The sequence below is a fragment of the Eucyclogobius newberryi genome, unplaced genomic scaffold, assembly GCF_026437365.1.
Source record: "Eucyclogobius newberryi isolate DKJ021-1_F unplaced genomic scaffold, fEucNew1.0.hap1 SCAF_6, whole genome shotgun sequence".
NCBI classification, from domain to species: Eukaryota; Metazoa; Chordata; class Actinopteri; order Gobiiformes; family Gobiidae; genus Eucyclogobius; species Eucyclogobius newberryi.
Window position 1 is genome coordinate 35,221,134 of NW_027316278.1, and position 16,790 is coordinate 35,237,923.

The window sequence follows — 16,790 nt, forward strand, 5'->3', positions numbered from 1 at the left end:
TCGCTCCAGACCGTGATCCCAACTCAGATCTGGGTCCAGATAGTGATCCCGGCTCAGATGTGGGTCCATTGCTCCCGACAGGTACAATACAGAGACATTGACACATTTAGAAGCAAAATAGCATTAAAAACGCAGAGGAAAGTGTTTAAAAATGCATTTTATTGAACACCTGTTTTCCACAATAACACAGCGTCAGACAGGAAACGCACCTTCAAAAAGAAACACTCCAAAATGTACAAAAGCCAAACAATCTTCGTGTCGTCATGGCGCAAACTACTTCCTTCTTTCCACTTCAAAACGGCCAAACAACGCAAAGAAACATCTCGATAAAGAAAAAAATATCACCAACATTTCAAAGTAAAAGTAAAGTGACTGATGCTTGCTGGCTGCACAGCTTTATTTTGGCAGCGCACACACAGGAAGCAGCGTTTTAAAGGTGATTTTTATGCTTTTTCTATTGCTGTGCAGAAAGTTTAAAGAAGTGTCCGGAGGTTCTTATTTTTATTTTTTTTGTAACCAACAAAACACTAATAATAGGAAAATGTAAGGGACATTTTGGAGTCGGCTCATGCGTGAAAATGAGAATGGTTTTGGTAAATCCAAGTCTATCCAAGAGCAATGTAACCCTAAAACGATTAAATGGATCACATTAAACTGCTCAAGGGACATTTTGTGTGTGTTTAATCCTTGTGACGAGCTCTGACCACTGATAAAATCACAAAAATATTCACAACAGATAATAGTTAAATGGTAACAAAGTTTGGTTAATCAATGATAACTGTGATTATTAAGGTCACAATATACATCATTTTCATTTCACTTGGCCCTTAACATTCAAAACTGAGTGACAGAACTGTGAACAGCTTGCATGTTTGCTAACTGTAGGGGGAGATAGAGGACACTCTAACGCGTCCCACAGACTCACAAACATGACATTTAACATCAGTGTTCTGTTGTTTCTCTGCTTTTCTACTCTTGACATACTTTTTTCTTTATTTAGCACAGTCAAAGTTGTTTATATTTGTTATTAGACTGTAGCAGCTCTTTCATATTTTCGGGTTATTTTAGAGTATTGAGCGTTTACGCCAAAATCAATCAAGCTACACCAAAGTTTGTTTATGTCGCATTAACTGTATGGTTCCTAAAGCTGGTCACAGGCAGTGGAAGGTAATCTATAAGACAATGTGAATTAAAGTGAACTAAGGATTTTATTGTTGTGCCGATAAATGAGAATAATTGTAAAATCGTAACGGTCAAAAACAATACTGTGCGAGTTACCAGGATGTTACTGCCGACGTCTTAATTCTCATGCCTCTAATATTATTAAAACAACAAGTCAAACAAAATAAACTCTTCCGGTGGAGTTAGAAAATTGCACTTGGTTAGACTTCTTAAATGAACAAAGAAAAACTACTCAAAACTACTCAATAAAGATGAACTTGTAGTACTTTTTTTTTTTTGTGTGTTTCCTCTGAACTCTCTTATAAAAAAGAATATATATATTTAAAACGCTGTATAGCACAATTGTCCCCAAACGTAAATATTTATAACAAAATCTAACAATTCAACAAAACTGACGTGCGGCATTTTCAAAAATCATCGTTCTTTTCTAAACCTCCAGACACTTCGGCTTGCTGCTTGGGTTTCCGTGGGCAGTGGCTTTGGCTGAAGAGAGGCAAAGGGAAAGAGGAAAGGACTAAACCAGGTCTAAAGCGGGATTCGTTTTAGTGGGAGTCGTTAGTCGGTATTAACTCACCAACCGACATCTAGAGCAGTACAAACTATTCAAATCTGAAAATGTATTGTTTTATTTTCGTCTAATATTTGGACCGAATCGTCTCCCCGCTCTTTCCTCTCTCGCGTCTCGTCCTGTCGACAAACAAAAACATCACTGTGACATCTTCAGGGCGCGGGCCAATAGGAGCGCTTCTCTTGGTTTCAGTGGGAGGAGGAGGGGCTTTGAGTGAGAGAATGGCAGTCCGTTTCAGCTGCAGCGCCGTCAAGTGTCCACCAGAGGAAGTTGGGCGTGACGCTGCGTTCAGGGACTCCTCGGATTATGGAATTTGGAAATGTTGACATCACCAAAAAATCTCAGAGGAATTGGTCCAAAGCTCTGTTATTCTGCTAAACTGTCATTCCACTTTCATTCACACATGACATAACGCTCCTCTATGTTTTTAAAGTCCATACAACTCAGTGTTCATTTTTTGTCAATTTAATATATTTGCTGAAAAAAACGCAATAAAAGAAGAAAAAGTTAATGACTAATTTTTTTATTTTTTTTTTAATAATCAAAACTTAACATAAATAAATAAATAAAAGGAACGAATGGAAACGAGATCGAAGTTCCAACCTTTCAATCCCACAGCCACAAACCTCATTGTCCAAGAACACACGTGTACATGTCCCAGGAAGCAATGACACAATTCATCACGTTTAAATTTAAATCCATATTTTGTAGTTGACTTAAACAAAACAAAAAATCATCTGCCTAAATCTTGACTGAAACAATTTCTTGGCGTTGGTGTGGTCCCTCCTTCAGGAGTGGTCCATGGTGGAAAAGACTATTGGAAACGGAGTCTAGCTCAGAGCAGTACAACTTCTGCCTCTCAGTCAGTACCTTCAGATTGAAAAAGACTTTTGGATGAAAGTCGAAATCTCTTGCTTTTAAAAACCAGAGGACGACCTTTAAAACATTCCTACCACTAAAAAGCTACTGAAAATGTCTGGCCAAAATGAACACTAATGCCTCTTCACTTGACTCACCTTCACTGTAAAGCAAACCAACTTTGATCAACCAACTTAGCTGCCTTTTTAGAGAAAATGCTGTTCTTGAGCCCTCTGCTTGTGTTTGAATAGATTTCATGGTCCTGAAGACTGAAAATATCTGGGAGCTTTGGGTTTCCGAGGTGCACCTGAAGGCAGCGTTAGTCTGTGATCAGGGCGGAGCAGGCGGTTGTGGGTAACGTAGTTCGGAAGAGGCAGATGCAAAGGATCGTGGGTGCTGTAGTCCTGCCCGGGGCCCGTGGACCATAGGATCATGGTCAATGTGGTTCAGAAGAGGCAGACTCTCTTCTTGAGCTCGTTGCGTTTCCATAGCGACAGTTTGTCGAAGTCCTCCAGCGTCATCCTGAACACGCTGTAGAACTCGTCCTCAGACAGGTGGCGCTGTGGAGCACACAGGACAGATTGTGATTAAAGGGCATGTAGTGTTTTTCTAATTATGACTTAGTTTGGTGGCACAGTACATATAAATAAATAAATAAATAAAAAAAAAAATATATATATATATATATATATATATATATATATATATATATATATATATATATATATATATATATATATATTGATTGTAGTTTTCGGACTTCCGGACTAAGTTGCACCAGCCAAAAAATGCATAATAGAGAAGAAAAAAAATAAAATAATTCGCACTGGAGTATGAAATGCAGTTGTTGCAAGTGTGAAAATAACAAATAATATCACATATAAGTCACATATAAGTCATATATTAATATAAATATAAGTCGCACCCCGACAAAACTATGTTAAAGGTGTGACTTATAGTCCAGAAAATACGGTACTTTGAAGATGTACAACTAAAGTAGGTGGCGGTAGTGTATCACTCCATGGATAACAACTGCCATAAAACACCAAAGAAGAAGAAGGAAAAAAACGTACTCACAAGTGACACATTTTCTGACAGTTTAAACATTCATGTAACAAAATAAAGGTGCTATCAGGTATTATTATTTGTGAAGTATAACTATTGTGTAATTTATATTAAAAATGTGTCCTCGTTTACTTTTTGGTTACTAGCTAGCAGTTTGCGACTTGTACATTTTCACCGGAACACCTTTCCAACTCGGAATTTAGTTGCCGAGTTGCGTTTGGTGAAAAGCTCCATCGGTGATAGTCCTTGTGCTACAGCGCAGGAGGTCCCCAGAGCTTTTATGGACCAAGGTATCACATGAATCATTTGCGTCAATTAAATTCAATAATCCCAATAAATATAAACCCATGTAAACACCGTTGTTTATTTGTCAAATGCATGTTAGTAATCATTTTAAGATAAGCCTTTATTTGTCCCACAACGGGGAAATTCTAGTGTTGCAACACAAAGTAGATACAGAAGTAAACAACAAAGGACATGTGCCATATGTTTGTAGGGGCCGCAGTTTGGTCAATGGTCTTGGCTGAGCAACCTTTGTTTAGTCAACTAATTATTTTATCAGACAGAAAGGAGAGAGGAGTTTAAAGACACTCTTGAGCACCACTTCTCTGTGTCATGATGGCGTCTTGTGATTACACTTTGGATCAGATCAAACAGATACATTTTTGTGAGCTCGCAAAACGCCTCATTTAGTCAACTAATAAATGCACAGATCGTGTCTTTAGTCGACTGCAGCCTTCTTTCAAACACTTTCTTCTTTTGCGATTGATCAAACGTTTTAGCATAAGGCTGAGCCAAATAATATGTCTGTTTGCCGTAACCCGACCAACCCAGTATAAAACTAGCCGACTGAAAAAAAAAATATTCCGTCATTGACTGTTGAAGCCTGACCCCTGGCGGTCACTCCGAGTCAAAAAATGGCAACATTTTTATATTTTTTTTTGCCTTCAAAGTAAAAAAAATAAGATTTTACCTACCGACCGACCCACTTGAAAAATATTGGGTCGGGTTACAGCAAACAGACAATTTATTTGGGGTAGCCTAAGCTGCAGACAGGGAGAAAACTACACATTTACAATGAAAAAAAGTTTGATACACCGGCTTTGAATATTCCATAAACATCCCTACTCTTTGTATCTTATTTTAGTATTATTTTGGATCGTTTTCTGGCGATAATGAAATATCTGGAGTGTGATTCTCCCGGGATCTTACCTCCAGCTGAGTGCGGTCGACCTCCGGGGGCAGCGTGCTCCTCCCTTTGTGCGTCACCACCAGCGTCGAGTATGGGAAAACCTAAACAACAAACACATTCAACATGAAAGATGAAGTATAAATATATATAATAGCTCGTAGGTTTGTTTTTTAGACAAACAGAGAACCTTGTGCTGGAGCATGGAGGGCAGGGAGATTCCTCTGTCCATCTGCCAGTCGCCGTTCTGCACAAACACAACACAACGCGCGCTCTCATCGTGTTTCCTCAAACTTCAGAGCGTAAAAAAGCCCAACCTCGTGACATCATCAGGTGGATATCAAGAAGTGTAAGAGTCTATTCACTTCAGTATCCTTTCTAGAGCAGAACGGACACTGACAAGGTATCAGAAAGTAACAAGATGCAAAAGTAAAAGGTATTCATCACATGTTTGAAGACAGTAAGGTAAACATTTTTATGCAGGGAGAAAGGACGGATTTAAAACCTCCCCTCAGTCTACAACAGCCTCACAAAGCCTTGGCTAGTCAAACTAGTCAAATGCTAATAAGATATTTAACTGATGTCAAAAACAGTGTCCAGATGACCGCCTCTGAAACCTTTTCTACCGACTATGTGTATTTTACTTGAGTCAAGTTGACATGGGTTACCTTTACTTTTGAGTACAGCACACGTCCTAATCGTGCCATGTACTGCTGTATCTGCTTCTTTTCACACCTACAAACACACAGAACAGCACTGCTCCGCCTGATCTGACTGGACAAAATATGTATATTTTCCATGCATGTGCTGTACATTTTTTCACATTTTGTATAAAATATTTATCCAAAATGCTGTTTAAATTGTGTTTAAAAAATAAGGTGAGTAGTATTTTTCATGTGTACTTTTGAACGTTTAATTAAGAATAATTTTGGCAGCAGTTCTTTTACTTTACATTATTAGCCATGTATCTGTACTTTTAGTTTTTTTCACAACGAAGTCTGGATGGTTAGTTTTAACCAATGACAAAAACATTTCACGAGTTAATTCAACCAAACCCGAGAACACGCCATAGCAACCGCCTTGGTAACCGAATGCTTTAACCGCTGTCGCAAAATCAGTGACGACACCGGTGACACGCTGTAGCCGACCCTCATTGTTCTCGTCTGTGCTATGTGTTAGATTTGTCGCGGACTAAGAGAATGTTCTTGGACTCCCAGAGGAGATGTGTGGCAAGTCTGATCCAGTGATATGCTGCCAACATTTCACAGAAGTCAGTTTCCAAAACATCGTGAAGTATAGACTTGGATATGCGAAAAAGTAAGTTGCAAGAGATTTTCACGTCGCAGTTTTCTGTGCTTTTCATAGTCGCCGTATGTCGTATCACTGGTTTTAATGGAAGTTGAATGGACCGGTGTGTAGTATATAGTTATCTGCTATAGTTTTCTGAATAACTTGTCTGGGAAGTGCGTGTCAGTGCGCGTCCTCCGGGGAGAGCCCGGTGCCACGCTGCGGGCTCCTCCTCCGGGGAGGACGCACACGGCCCCCCACACGGCCCCGGTGCCGCGGATCAACACGGCCCGGTGTTCGCCGCGCTGTGGATATTCTGGTGCAAGCGCAGAGTCCATCATCCACATCTGTGAGCAGCAGCACATTCTCGTCTCCTCATCGTCATTCTCATCCGCTCTATTTTCATCGTCTGACGAGGTGTCAGGCTCAAATATATGAGGCAGCAGCTGCAGGACATGTTCTTCAACCGGATGCTGTTCATCATCTGTTGAAATCTGCTCACTTGACGAGGATTTTGTTGTATTTTGGTCGCTATCGCTGTCTAGGCTAGACAATGTCCTGCTGTGACGACACATTTACGAGTTAGGTGAAGGCAAAAACACGGACGCAGCAAAAGAGCATAATTCTTTCTGCTCGACCGTTGGAGCCCACCACAAGCCTTTTCCCTACATTAAAGGAATAATAAAGGATTTTGGAGTCTCATTTCCTTGACATGTAGTTCTCCCACATGTCAATCACTCCCTGCGTGCTACTGCACACCTGCAGCCTCGTTCTGGCTCGTTCCCCGCATAGCAGCACGTTTCCCTGACTGCGCATGTGTGGTTGATATGCCGGTGTGTGTTTAGCGAATTCCTTCAGTGTGCAGTACAAAAATGACGACAAAGAAAGACTGTGTTCAAGCTCAGAAGCGACGGAAATTTGTGGAGACGAGAGATGCGATGTGATCCGTCGTGCTAATAAACAAATGCACATGTAGCAGCGAGGCTGTTGCATGCTTCTGCACGAGGTTTGATGGAAGGCGGCCTCTTGGAAACAACAGGAGGGTGGGGGTGAGTGCACATGTGCATTTTAAAAAAAGGGACTAACAGTCGCTTGAGTGCTCAAATCGGCAAAAGGGACTAACAGTCGCTTGAGTTCTCAAATCGGCAGAAAATCCTCTATTATTCCTTTAATGATTAGTTACGGCGTGAGCACGTGGTTTCGTGAGTGCGTGATTAAGGCCTGTGCCGGAGCTGCTTCGGGTGCAGTGGGGGCCAGTTAGACTCCCACTTCAGTCCAGTTCAGAAATGTAGTAAAGTATTCCTCTTACAGTTTCAGACCTGATGAGATGTCTCAGGGAGTTGTTTTCTGTGAAAAAGTTTTTTTCAGTAAAATTAATTATGTGCCCTTTAGTGGACACAGTGGACACTACAGTGACTCACACTGACCTGGAGTCCTGAGGAGGGAAGGCAGCATGAAGGAATTACACACATAACGTCATAGCGTTAACAGAGTACAACATCTTATTTGAATGTTTGAAAACTGTAAGAGTTTGAATGTGTTCAAACCTTCAGGAGCTGCGTCTGATTGGCTGAACTCTGTCGACTGAAGCTATGAACAAACACAGAAAGTACAATTATCATGCTATTCTATTTTCCTGACACCTCTCTCTAATAGGTGGATTGAACTGATTTTTTCATGGACGAGACAGATATTTTAGAACCAAATGGTCGATAAGCTGCTGATATACAGGACCTCTTTTGTTGCCAGAAAAGTCCAGAAAGATATATGCATTCTGCCAGTTCAGATGGGCGTGATTGACAGGCGGATTAGCAAATAAGGCAATATTTACAAGTAAAATATTTTTAAATATCACAGGGAACTGAAAAACCTCACAAATTTCTACAAAATGAATGAGCGATGCATAAACTCTGTTAATCTGAGGTGAGAAAAATGTTATATTGTTCTAAATGATGATGACCAATGAGCTCCTCTGATTCACTCTAACTGAAATAAACACATCTGATTGCACAGTTCTGCTTGAGTTTGGCTTGAGGCGACAGAGGGCGGATAACCCTACCAAAATATATTATTTCAAATGACTGTAAACTCACTGTCTATACAACTGCATAATAGGAATGCCTTCTTAGACATACAAACCACAGAGGAGCAGTGTAATCACATTTTGCACTTAAATGTTCAAATTAAGCGCCATATACCAAAGCGAATGATATAGCGGTCCATCTTTAGTCTCAAGTCAAGTCATGTAAAGGTGTTTTAAGAAGTCTGTGGTGGGCGGGACTTACCCTGGAGAGGCCCGGGGTTTTTGAAGTAGCTGATTTAGAGGTTTTTGTCCCTGAAAAGGAAAGATAAGTTAAACTTTTGGGTGAAAGATTAAAAACATGTGAGATTTTAAACCTTCTGCTCTGAGGACAGATGCTTATCGATACCATCACTGGTCATATTTTTTTAATTTGATAGTGAAAATTTCCTCCCATACCTGTGTAGTGTTCAGGTACAGTGTGCTTCTGTAGTTTTATGAGGTATTTAAAGGCACAGACCTGTGTTGTGTCCAGGTACAGTGGGTTTCTGTAGTTTTATGAGGTATTTAAAGGCACAGACCTGTGTTGTGTCCAGGTACAGAGTGTTTCTGTAGTTTTATGAGGTATTTAAAGGCACAGACCTGTGTTGTGTCCAGGTACAGTGGGTTTCTGTAGTTTTATGAGGTATTTAAAGGCACAGACCTGTGTTGTGTTCAGGTACAGTGGGTTTCTGTAGTTTTATGAGGTATTTAAAGGCACGGTCTTGTGTAGTGTTCAGGTACAGTGGGTTTCTGTAGTTGTATGAGGTATTTAAAGGCACGGTCTTGTGTAGTGTTCAGGTACAGTGGGTTTCTGTAGTTGTATGCGCTATTTAAAGACACAGACCTGTGCTGTGTTCAGGTACAGAGTGTTTCTGTAGTTTTATGAGGTATTTAAACGCACAGACCTGTGTTGTGTTCAGGTACAGTGGGTTTCTGTAGTTTTATGAGGTATTTAAAGGCACAGACCTGTGTTGTGTTCAGGTACAGTGGGTTTCTGTAGTTTTATGAGCTATTTAAAGGCACAGACCTGTGTTGTGTTCAGGTACAGTGGGTTTCTGTAGTTGTATGCGCTATTTAAAGACACAGACCTGTGCTGTGTTCAGGTACAGAGTGTTTCTGTAGTTTTATGATGTATTTAAAGGCACAGACCTGTGTTGTGTTCAGGTACAGTGTTTCTGTAGTTTTATGAGGTATTTAAAGGCACGGACCTGTTTTGTGTTCAGGGAGCGATCGTGTTTTCTTGCGTCTCATTGGAGCAGAACTTTTGTCCTCCTTCAGCAGAATCTTACCCAGATTCCCCTGGATCTGAAATTTAAAAACATATTTACTGCTAATGTTACTACAAATACCACTAATATTACTACTCCTGCTAAAACCAATACTATGGCTACAACCACTACTACAGTACTGATATTTGTACCGTGTTGAGCTGCTGTGTTTGTCGGACTCTGAGGTTGAGGAACTCGTCCGTCTCCTCTTCTTCCTCTTCATCTGTGACCTGTCCTCTCCTTCCTCTTTCCTGCTCTGAACCAGGACAACACCAGTCACATGGAGTCCTGCTTTAGTCCTGCTTCAGTCCTTCTCTAGTTCAGTCCTGGTTCAGTCCCGCTTCAGTCCTGGTTCAGTCCTGATCTGGTCCTGGTCTTGTCTTGGTCTGGTCCTGGTTTGGTCCTGGTCTGGTCCTGGTCTGGTCCTGGTCTTGTCCTGGTCTGGTCCTGGTTTGGTCCTGGTCTGGTCCTGGTCTGGTCCTGGTCTGGTCCTGGTCTGGTCCTGGTCTGGTCCTGGTCTTGTCCTGGTCTGGTCCTGGTTTGGTCCTGGTCTGGTCCTGGTCTGGTCCTGGTCTGGTCCTGGTTTGGTCCTGGTCTGGTCCTGGTCTGGTCCTGGTCTGGTCCTGGTCTAGTCCTGGTTTGGTCCTGGTCTGGTCCTGGTCTGGTCCTGGTCTGGTCCTGGTTTGGTCCTGGTCTGGTCCTGGTTTGGTCCTAGTTTAGTCCTAGTTTGGTCCTGGTTTGGTCCTGGTTTAGTCCTGGTTTGGTCCTGGTTTGGTACCTATGATGGCGGTAGAAGGGGGGCAAGGCCAGGACTCGGTCTCGATGGCTGAAGGCTGGTTTGGATCCGGAGCCTGAGCCGCAGGGAACTTCGACGACTCGATGATCAGATCCTCAATGTGTTTGCCCTGAGGAGCCGAGGACGCAGCTAGGAGACAAGGAGGGAGATGACGAGGAGGGAGGAGACGATGAGGGAGGAGATGAGGAAAGAGGAGATCAGGAGATGAGGAAAGAGGAGATGAGGAAAGAGGAGATAAATGCCCCTTTAAGAATTTCCATGTCAGATGAATTTCTGTGCATAATTCTTGATTGGGTTGAAATTCTAGTGAAAAAGAGTAACTCACACAAGGGGACTTTGTCTTGCATTATATATAAAATATTAATATTATAATATATTATAGCTTAACATCGGTTTAACAAAATAATGTGATGGAGCTCCTGATCAACCCTCATCAATCCTCGGGGCAAACAGTGCACAAACTGTCCCCGATTCCAAGAAGAAAGGTGCTCCTCAAATGTAAGAAGGCATCCAGCTGCAGGTCCAGTACCTTGTTTGTAGATCGGAGGCTTCTTGTAGATGTTGGCGCCATTTTCTACAATAAACAAAGATTATTATCATTCTGATTGTTATACAGTATCAAGCATTGTAGAAAAAGCTTCAGTTGTAGTCATCTGGACTCAGTTTGCAAAAATAGACGTTTCGACTCTCATCCAAGAGTCATTGTCAATAACAGAATTTAGGTCGAGAACTCCGATATTAATACTGTTCTGTGGTAAGACCCGCCCATTGGGAGGAGCCTTCCTGAAGTAGAAAGAGTTGTTTGTTTCAACAGAAACTCCCCCCTTGTATCTACCGAGCTAGCCTATTCAGAATCTTAATGGGCTATTAGAAACCTCTTTGTCTTTGTGAGACCCTGGCTCAACCACCCTGAGTACCTGATTAGCATCTGAATGTCCTCTACCTTTCCAGGGGTTCAGTAACCCATTATAAATAACAGGAAGATTAAACCTTAGCCCTCCATTTCTGTTTAAAGAAGGTCTTTCTTTTTTAACAAAAATAGCTTCCTTGACTCCTCTTTCAAACCATCTTTTCTCCCTGCTTAAAACCTTCACCTCACCGTCTTCAAACGAGTGATTAGAGGCTTCAAGATGGAGATGCACGGCGCTCTGTGGTCCTGAACTAGTATTTCTTCTGTGCTGATAAAGCCTCTTGTGTAGAGGCTGTTTCGTCTCACCTATGTAACGTTCTTTACAACTTTCTTCACTGCATTGGATCGAATAAACTACATTGCTCTGTTTTTGAGTCGGCAACTTGTCCTTTGGGTGAACCAGTTTTTGTCTTAAAGTGTTTCCTGGTTTAAAATCTATCCAAATAGAAGTATATAGGAAACCTACACACACGGACCAGTATCTGCTCTTTGGTTCCAACCACCCACTACAGCACAAGCTGGGGGTGATCAGAACCTTACAACACAGAGCTCAAGGTGTGCCCACCAGCTCAGAGGGCAAGAAGAAAGAGGAAAAACATGTCCGAAATGCCCTCTCAGCCTGTGGTTACCCCGCTTGGGCTCTCAACAGAGTGAAGAGAACCAAGAAGCAGGAGAAAAGGGAAACTGAACAGAGAAGGAAGGGTGTCTCTATCCCTTATGTGTCTGGCCTCTCGGAAAAACTGCAGAGAATTTTTAGACAACACGAAGTCCCTGTTTATTTTAAACCAGGAAACACTTTAAGACAAAAACTGGTTCACCCAAAGGACAAGTTGCCGACTCAAAAACAGAGCAATGTAGTTTATTCGATCCAATGCAGTGAAGAAAGTTGTAAAGAACGTTACATAGGTGAGACGAAACAGCCTCTACACAAGAGGCTTTATCAGCACAGAAGAAATACTAGTTCAGGACCACAGAGCGCCGTGCATATCCATCTTGAAGCCTCTAATCACTCGTTTGAAGACGGTGATGTGAAGGTTTTAAGCAGGGAGAAAAGATGGTTTGAAAGAGGAGTTAAGGAAGCTATTTTTGTTAAAAAAGAAAGACCTTCTTTAAACAGAAATTGAGGGCTAAGGTTTAATCTTCCTGTTATTTATAATGGGTTACTGAACCCCTGGAAAGGTAGAGGACATTCAGATGCTAATCAGGTACTCAGGGTGGTTGAGCCAGGGTCTCACAAAGACAAAGAGGTTTCTAATAGCCCATTAAGATTCTGAATAGGCTAGCTCGGTAAATACAAGGGGGGAGTTTCTGTTGAAACCAACAACTCTTTCTACTTCAGGAAGGCTCCTCCCAATGGGCGGGTCTTACCACAGAACAGTATTAATATCGGAGTTCTCGACCTAAATTCTGTTATTGACAATGACTCTTGGATGAGAGTCGAAACGTCTATTTTTGCAAACTGAGTCCAGATGACTACAACTGAAGCTTTTTCTACTATGGAACACGCCTGGACGAATGAGGGATTACACCGACAGTATCAAGCATTGTATTCTGTGGTGTGGTCCTAGTTTAGTCTCAGTTCAGTACTTTGTCTAGCCCTGTCCTGTTCTAGTCCGGGCTCAGTCCTGGCTCGGTCCTGGTTCGGTCCTAGTTCTGTGTTAGTTCGGTCCTGGTTCAGTCCTAGTTCGGTCCAGGTTCAGTCCTGGTTTGGTCCAGGTTCGGTCCTGGTTCGGTCCAAGTTCGGTCCAGGTTCAGTCCAGGTTCGGTCCTGGTTCGGTCCTGGTCCGGTCCTAGTTCGGTCCTGGGTTCTGTCCTGGTTCAGTACCTGGTCTGTGGAAGTGTTGTGGGAGGGTCTTGGTGCTCGTCTGGGTTGGAGTGGGTGTGGTCTGTGGGGTGGTGGGCGTGGACATGCTGCTGTGAGTCCGGCTCTGATTGGTGGAGCTGGGAGAAGAGCCGCCCCCTGAGCGTCTGTCCAGCCAATCGCGTGTCTCCTTCAGCATGTGCTACAGAAACACAGGAAGCAGAACTTTGAACGGAGAACGTCTTTTATATTTCTGTCGTTTTTGTTTTGCGCCGTGTGGAACTTACGTCTGGAGAAGGAGGAGGCGACACGGAGTACGGAGACAGCGACCTCTGCAGGGAGACAGGAGAACCGCAGCTTAGTGACAGCTTTCATTTATCATTGTTTCTCAATGCGTGGTGCACAAATGGTTTGGATCTGACTAGTCTGACTAACAACTGGATGAATCTGAATCACAGAGCAGGGGGAGGAGTCACAGAGCAGGGGGCTATCGAGAAAGAAAAAGCTGCAGATTAAGGAACTGTCAATCATACAGTTCATACAGTCATGAAGAATACAAAGAATTTGAAACATAACGTTAAGCGAGTGATGCCACAGAGAAAGTTTGTGTGACACTGACCTCTATAGGGCTGTAGCAGTAGTGCGGCTGATACAACATGAGGTCGGGCCGTTCGATCTCGAGTATGGCCTTGTCTCGGGGCAGGGCGGCCAGGTCCTTGTACCCGATCACTCCCCCGTCCACCCGCGCCTGAAAAACACACAAATACAGAAGAATACCTTTAATATTATGATTTAAATATATAGCGGGCTATGTTAATTTTGAAAGATTTAAAATACTTTTAAATGCCAAACAACATGTAAAGGGTTTATATTGTTTGGATGCTGCTGTCTCTCTGTGTCTTGTTCTGTATTCTTTTGTGTTGTTGTTTTGCATTATTAAAATTAAACATTTAAAAAACACATATCAATAAAATAAGGAAATATTGTTCGGCACACCTCTGACTAGAATATGACCAAATCACATCTTTTATTAAAAAAATATGTACAAAATGTGTCTGGTTATTTAAATTGGGTGTTTTGTTTCTTTTTTTTGAATCATAACTTTGCTCAGGACTTTCCAATAATAGTCACTTATTCAGATAAATCCTTAACACAAAAACAACATACAAATTCAAGGTCTCAAGTCTTTAAACAAAGGGTTAGAAAACCTGACTAATTTACACAACAGTTATTATATATTGCTAAGTGTAGTGCGTGAATTGTCCCTGTATTTTGAATGGAATAGTAAGTATTGATTCAAGCATTATGCAGTGCAACATTGCTTGATTAGCTTTGCTCCTCTGGAGGATTTTGGGATGATTTTGGCTTTGTTCATCGTGTGCACTCGGCTGCAGGTACAGTGCATCTGCATCCACCCTTTGTTAAGTACAGCCTTATTACACAATAAATCCAATTCATTATTTGCCTCTTAATTCTAAAAACAATACCCCAGAATGACAATGTGACAGAAGGTTGTTTAAATTATTAAGCAATTTTATTTTTTAAAAAGCATAAATAGAACACGTACACAGAGCCTTTGCTCAATACTGTGTTGAAGCACCTTTGGCACTAATCTCAAGTGTTTTTGAGTCTAATGCTATAAGTGCCCTACGCCAGATCTCTCCAGAGATCTTCAAATGAGTTCAAGTCTGGCCTCTGGGCCACTCAAGGACATTCGCAGAGTTGTCCTGTGGCCACTCCTTTGTTCTCCTGGCTATGCGCTCAGGGATGTCTCTGTAACTGCTGCATTCATCTTTCTGTTGATCCTGACTTGTCTCTCAGTTCCTTAAAAAAAATCCTCACAGCCTGATGCTGCCTCCACCGAGCTTAACTGTAGGGATGGTACTGTTCAGGTGATTAGCGGGGCCTGGTTTCTCCAGACATGATGGTCGCTGTTCTAGCGTTCAATCTTTGTTTCATCAGACCAGAGAGTTTTGTCTCTCATGGTCTGAGAGTCCTTCAGGAGTCTTTTTACAAACTCCAAGCAGCTGTCATGAGTCTTTTCCTAAGGAGTGGCTTCTATCTGGCCACTCTACCACACAGGCCTGATGGTGGAGTGCTGCAAAGATGGTTGTTCTTATGGAAGGTTCTCCTCACTCCACAGAGACACGCTGGAGATCTGTCAGAGTGACCATTGGATTCTTGTTCACCTTCCTGACCAAGGCCCTTCTCCCGATTGCTCAGTTTGGCCGAGCCCAGCTCAAGGAAGAGTTTTGTTTATTCTAAACTTTTTCCATTTCCAGATGATGGAGGCCTCTGTGCTCAGAGGAAGCTTCAATGCTGCAGACATGCTTCCCTTCTCCAGATCTGTGCCTTGATACACTCCTGTCTCGGAGGTCTACAGACACTTCCTTGGACTTCATGTAGACCAGCGTGTGCTTTTCCAAATCATGTCCAAGCAACTGAGTTTACCACAAGTGGACTCTAGTCTAGTTGAAGAATCATCTCAAGGACGATCAGTGGAAAAACAATGTACCTGAGAGTCATGGGAAACACTGAATACTTATGTACAATGGCTTTTTTGTTTTATTTTTAATACATTTGCAAAATGTCATTATGGGGTATTGTTTGTTGAATTTTGAGGCAAATAATGAATTGAATCCTTTTTGGAACAAGGCTATAAAAAATAAATAAGTTGTGAATACTTTCCAGATGCACTAAACTTTAACTTGAGTTCCTCTTTCGCTACACGAACAAAACTACCTTCTCATCTTCATCTTTAGGTAGTAACATACGTATTAGTAGTAGCAGTAGTTGTATTGTAGTTAAAAGTAGTGTTATTCTTACAATGATGGTGGGTACAGTATTAGTAGTAGTACTTACAGTGATGTGAGTGCAGTATTAGTAGTAGTACTTACAGTGATGGTGAGCGGGGAGCCGGGGGCCGTGGGTCTCAGGGACAGGACACTTCCTGGAGACGTCTGCACGACGGGCTGTACGAAGAGACAAAGGAGAAATATTTACACCAAAACAGGACATTTTGTGAAAATTAAGTTAAATATATGAAACAATTCTTGTTTTTTTTCAATACCTTTGGCATCATCATGTTCCTGTCGGAGCTGCCACTTCCTGAAACAGCAATAATAAAACATAATTTCTACTTAGTCAATTTGTGCTAACAGAAAAGATGCCGAACTCTGTGTATCGCAAATTGCAAAACAAAACTCTTTAACCTTACATAACATGGAAGTATTCTACATACTGTAAGTAGAATACAGTACTCTGATTTGACCAACAAAAAATGTTAAAACATACATTTGAGAGCAGGTTTTTGAGTGTTGTGTGGCAGCATTTGCCCCGGGCAGCTGTGGCTCACCTCAGGGATGAAGAGGAGAGAAGAGGATCATGGTGTCGGGGTCAAGCTACTGCGCCGTCAGCTTCTGCAAAGAGAAAAAAACACAAAGATTCATCTGTCAAATCATGTTTCTAATGCACTCCTCAAATAATCTGTTTCAGTCCAGCATCATGTGACCAGGGCTCAGCCAATCACAGCCCTGGATCTGTAAACCTCAAGATTCACAATACAATTCAGATCTGGTTAAGTCCTGGTTCAGTTCCGGTTTAAACCTGGTTGTTGTGAGTCTATTTTAAGAAGTATCAATATTGTTTCCATGGTGACCCTGACTCATCGTTGTAACATAACTCTTACTTGCTCCTGCGTACTCCTGCGTGCTTCTGCGTAATCCTGCGTACTCCTGCGTACTAGGGATGTCAAGATTATTAGGGTAATCGATAATTGAGTTTATTCAGTTCACAATATAATGG

The 16,790-nt window shown here is 41.9% G+C and overlaps 1 protein-coding gene across 3 annotated transcripts in view; it reads right to left on the reverse strand.

Moving 5' to 3' along the window:
* Positions 1–139: 139 nt before the first annotated feature.
* The window catches only part of LOC140346751 (dematin-like), a 30,230-nt gene continuing 13,579 nt past the window's right edge, over positions 140–16,790 (reverse strand). The window contains exons 2-16 of one of the 3 annotated variants that reach the window (XM_072432936.1): positions 16,342–16,405; positions 16,057–16,094; positions 15,884–15,958; positions 13,606–13,734; positions 13,274–13,318; positions 13,011–13,188; positions 10,805–10,849; positions 10,258–10,404; positions 9,632–9,735; positions 9,420–9,516; positions 8,435–8,484; positions 7,697–7,739; positions 5,053–5,109; positions 4,886–4,966; positions 140–3,168 (exon numbers count right to left, since the gene is read on the reverse strand). In XM_072432936.1, the coding sequence (XP_072289037.1) occupies positions 3,155–3,168; positions 4,886–4,966; positions 5,053–5,109; positions 7,697–7,739; positions 8,435–8,484; positions 9,420–9,516; positions 9,632–9,735; positions 10,258–10,404; positions 10,805–10,849; positions 13,011–13,188; positions 13,274–13,318; positions 13,606–13,734; positions 15,884–15,958; positions 16,057–16,071 (1,080 nt within the window). In that variant the 5' untranslated portion in view covers positions 16,072–16,094; positions 16,342–16,405 and the 3' untranslated portion in view covers positions 140–3,154. Of the gene's footprint in view, positions 3,169–4,885; positions 4,967–5,052; positions 5,110–7,696; positions 7,740–8,434; positions 8,485–9,419; positions 9,517–9,631; positions 9,736–10,257; positions 10,405–10,804; positions 10,850–13,010; positions 13,189–13,273; positions 13,322–13,605; positions 13,735–15,883; positions 15,959–16,056; positions 16,095–16,341; positions 16,406–16,790 lie in introns of all 3 variants that reach the window. The other 2 variants (XM_072432937.1, XM_072432935.1) reach the window with 2 other exon arrangements.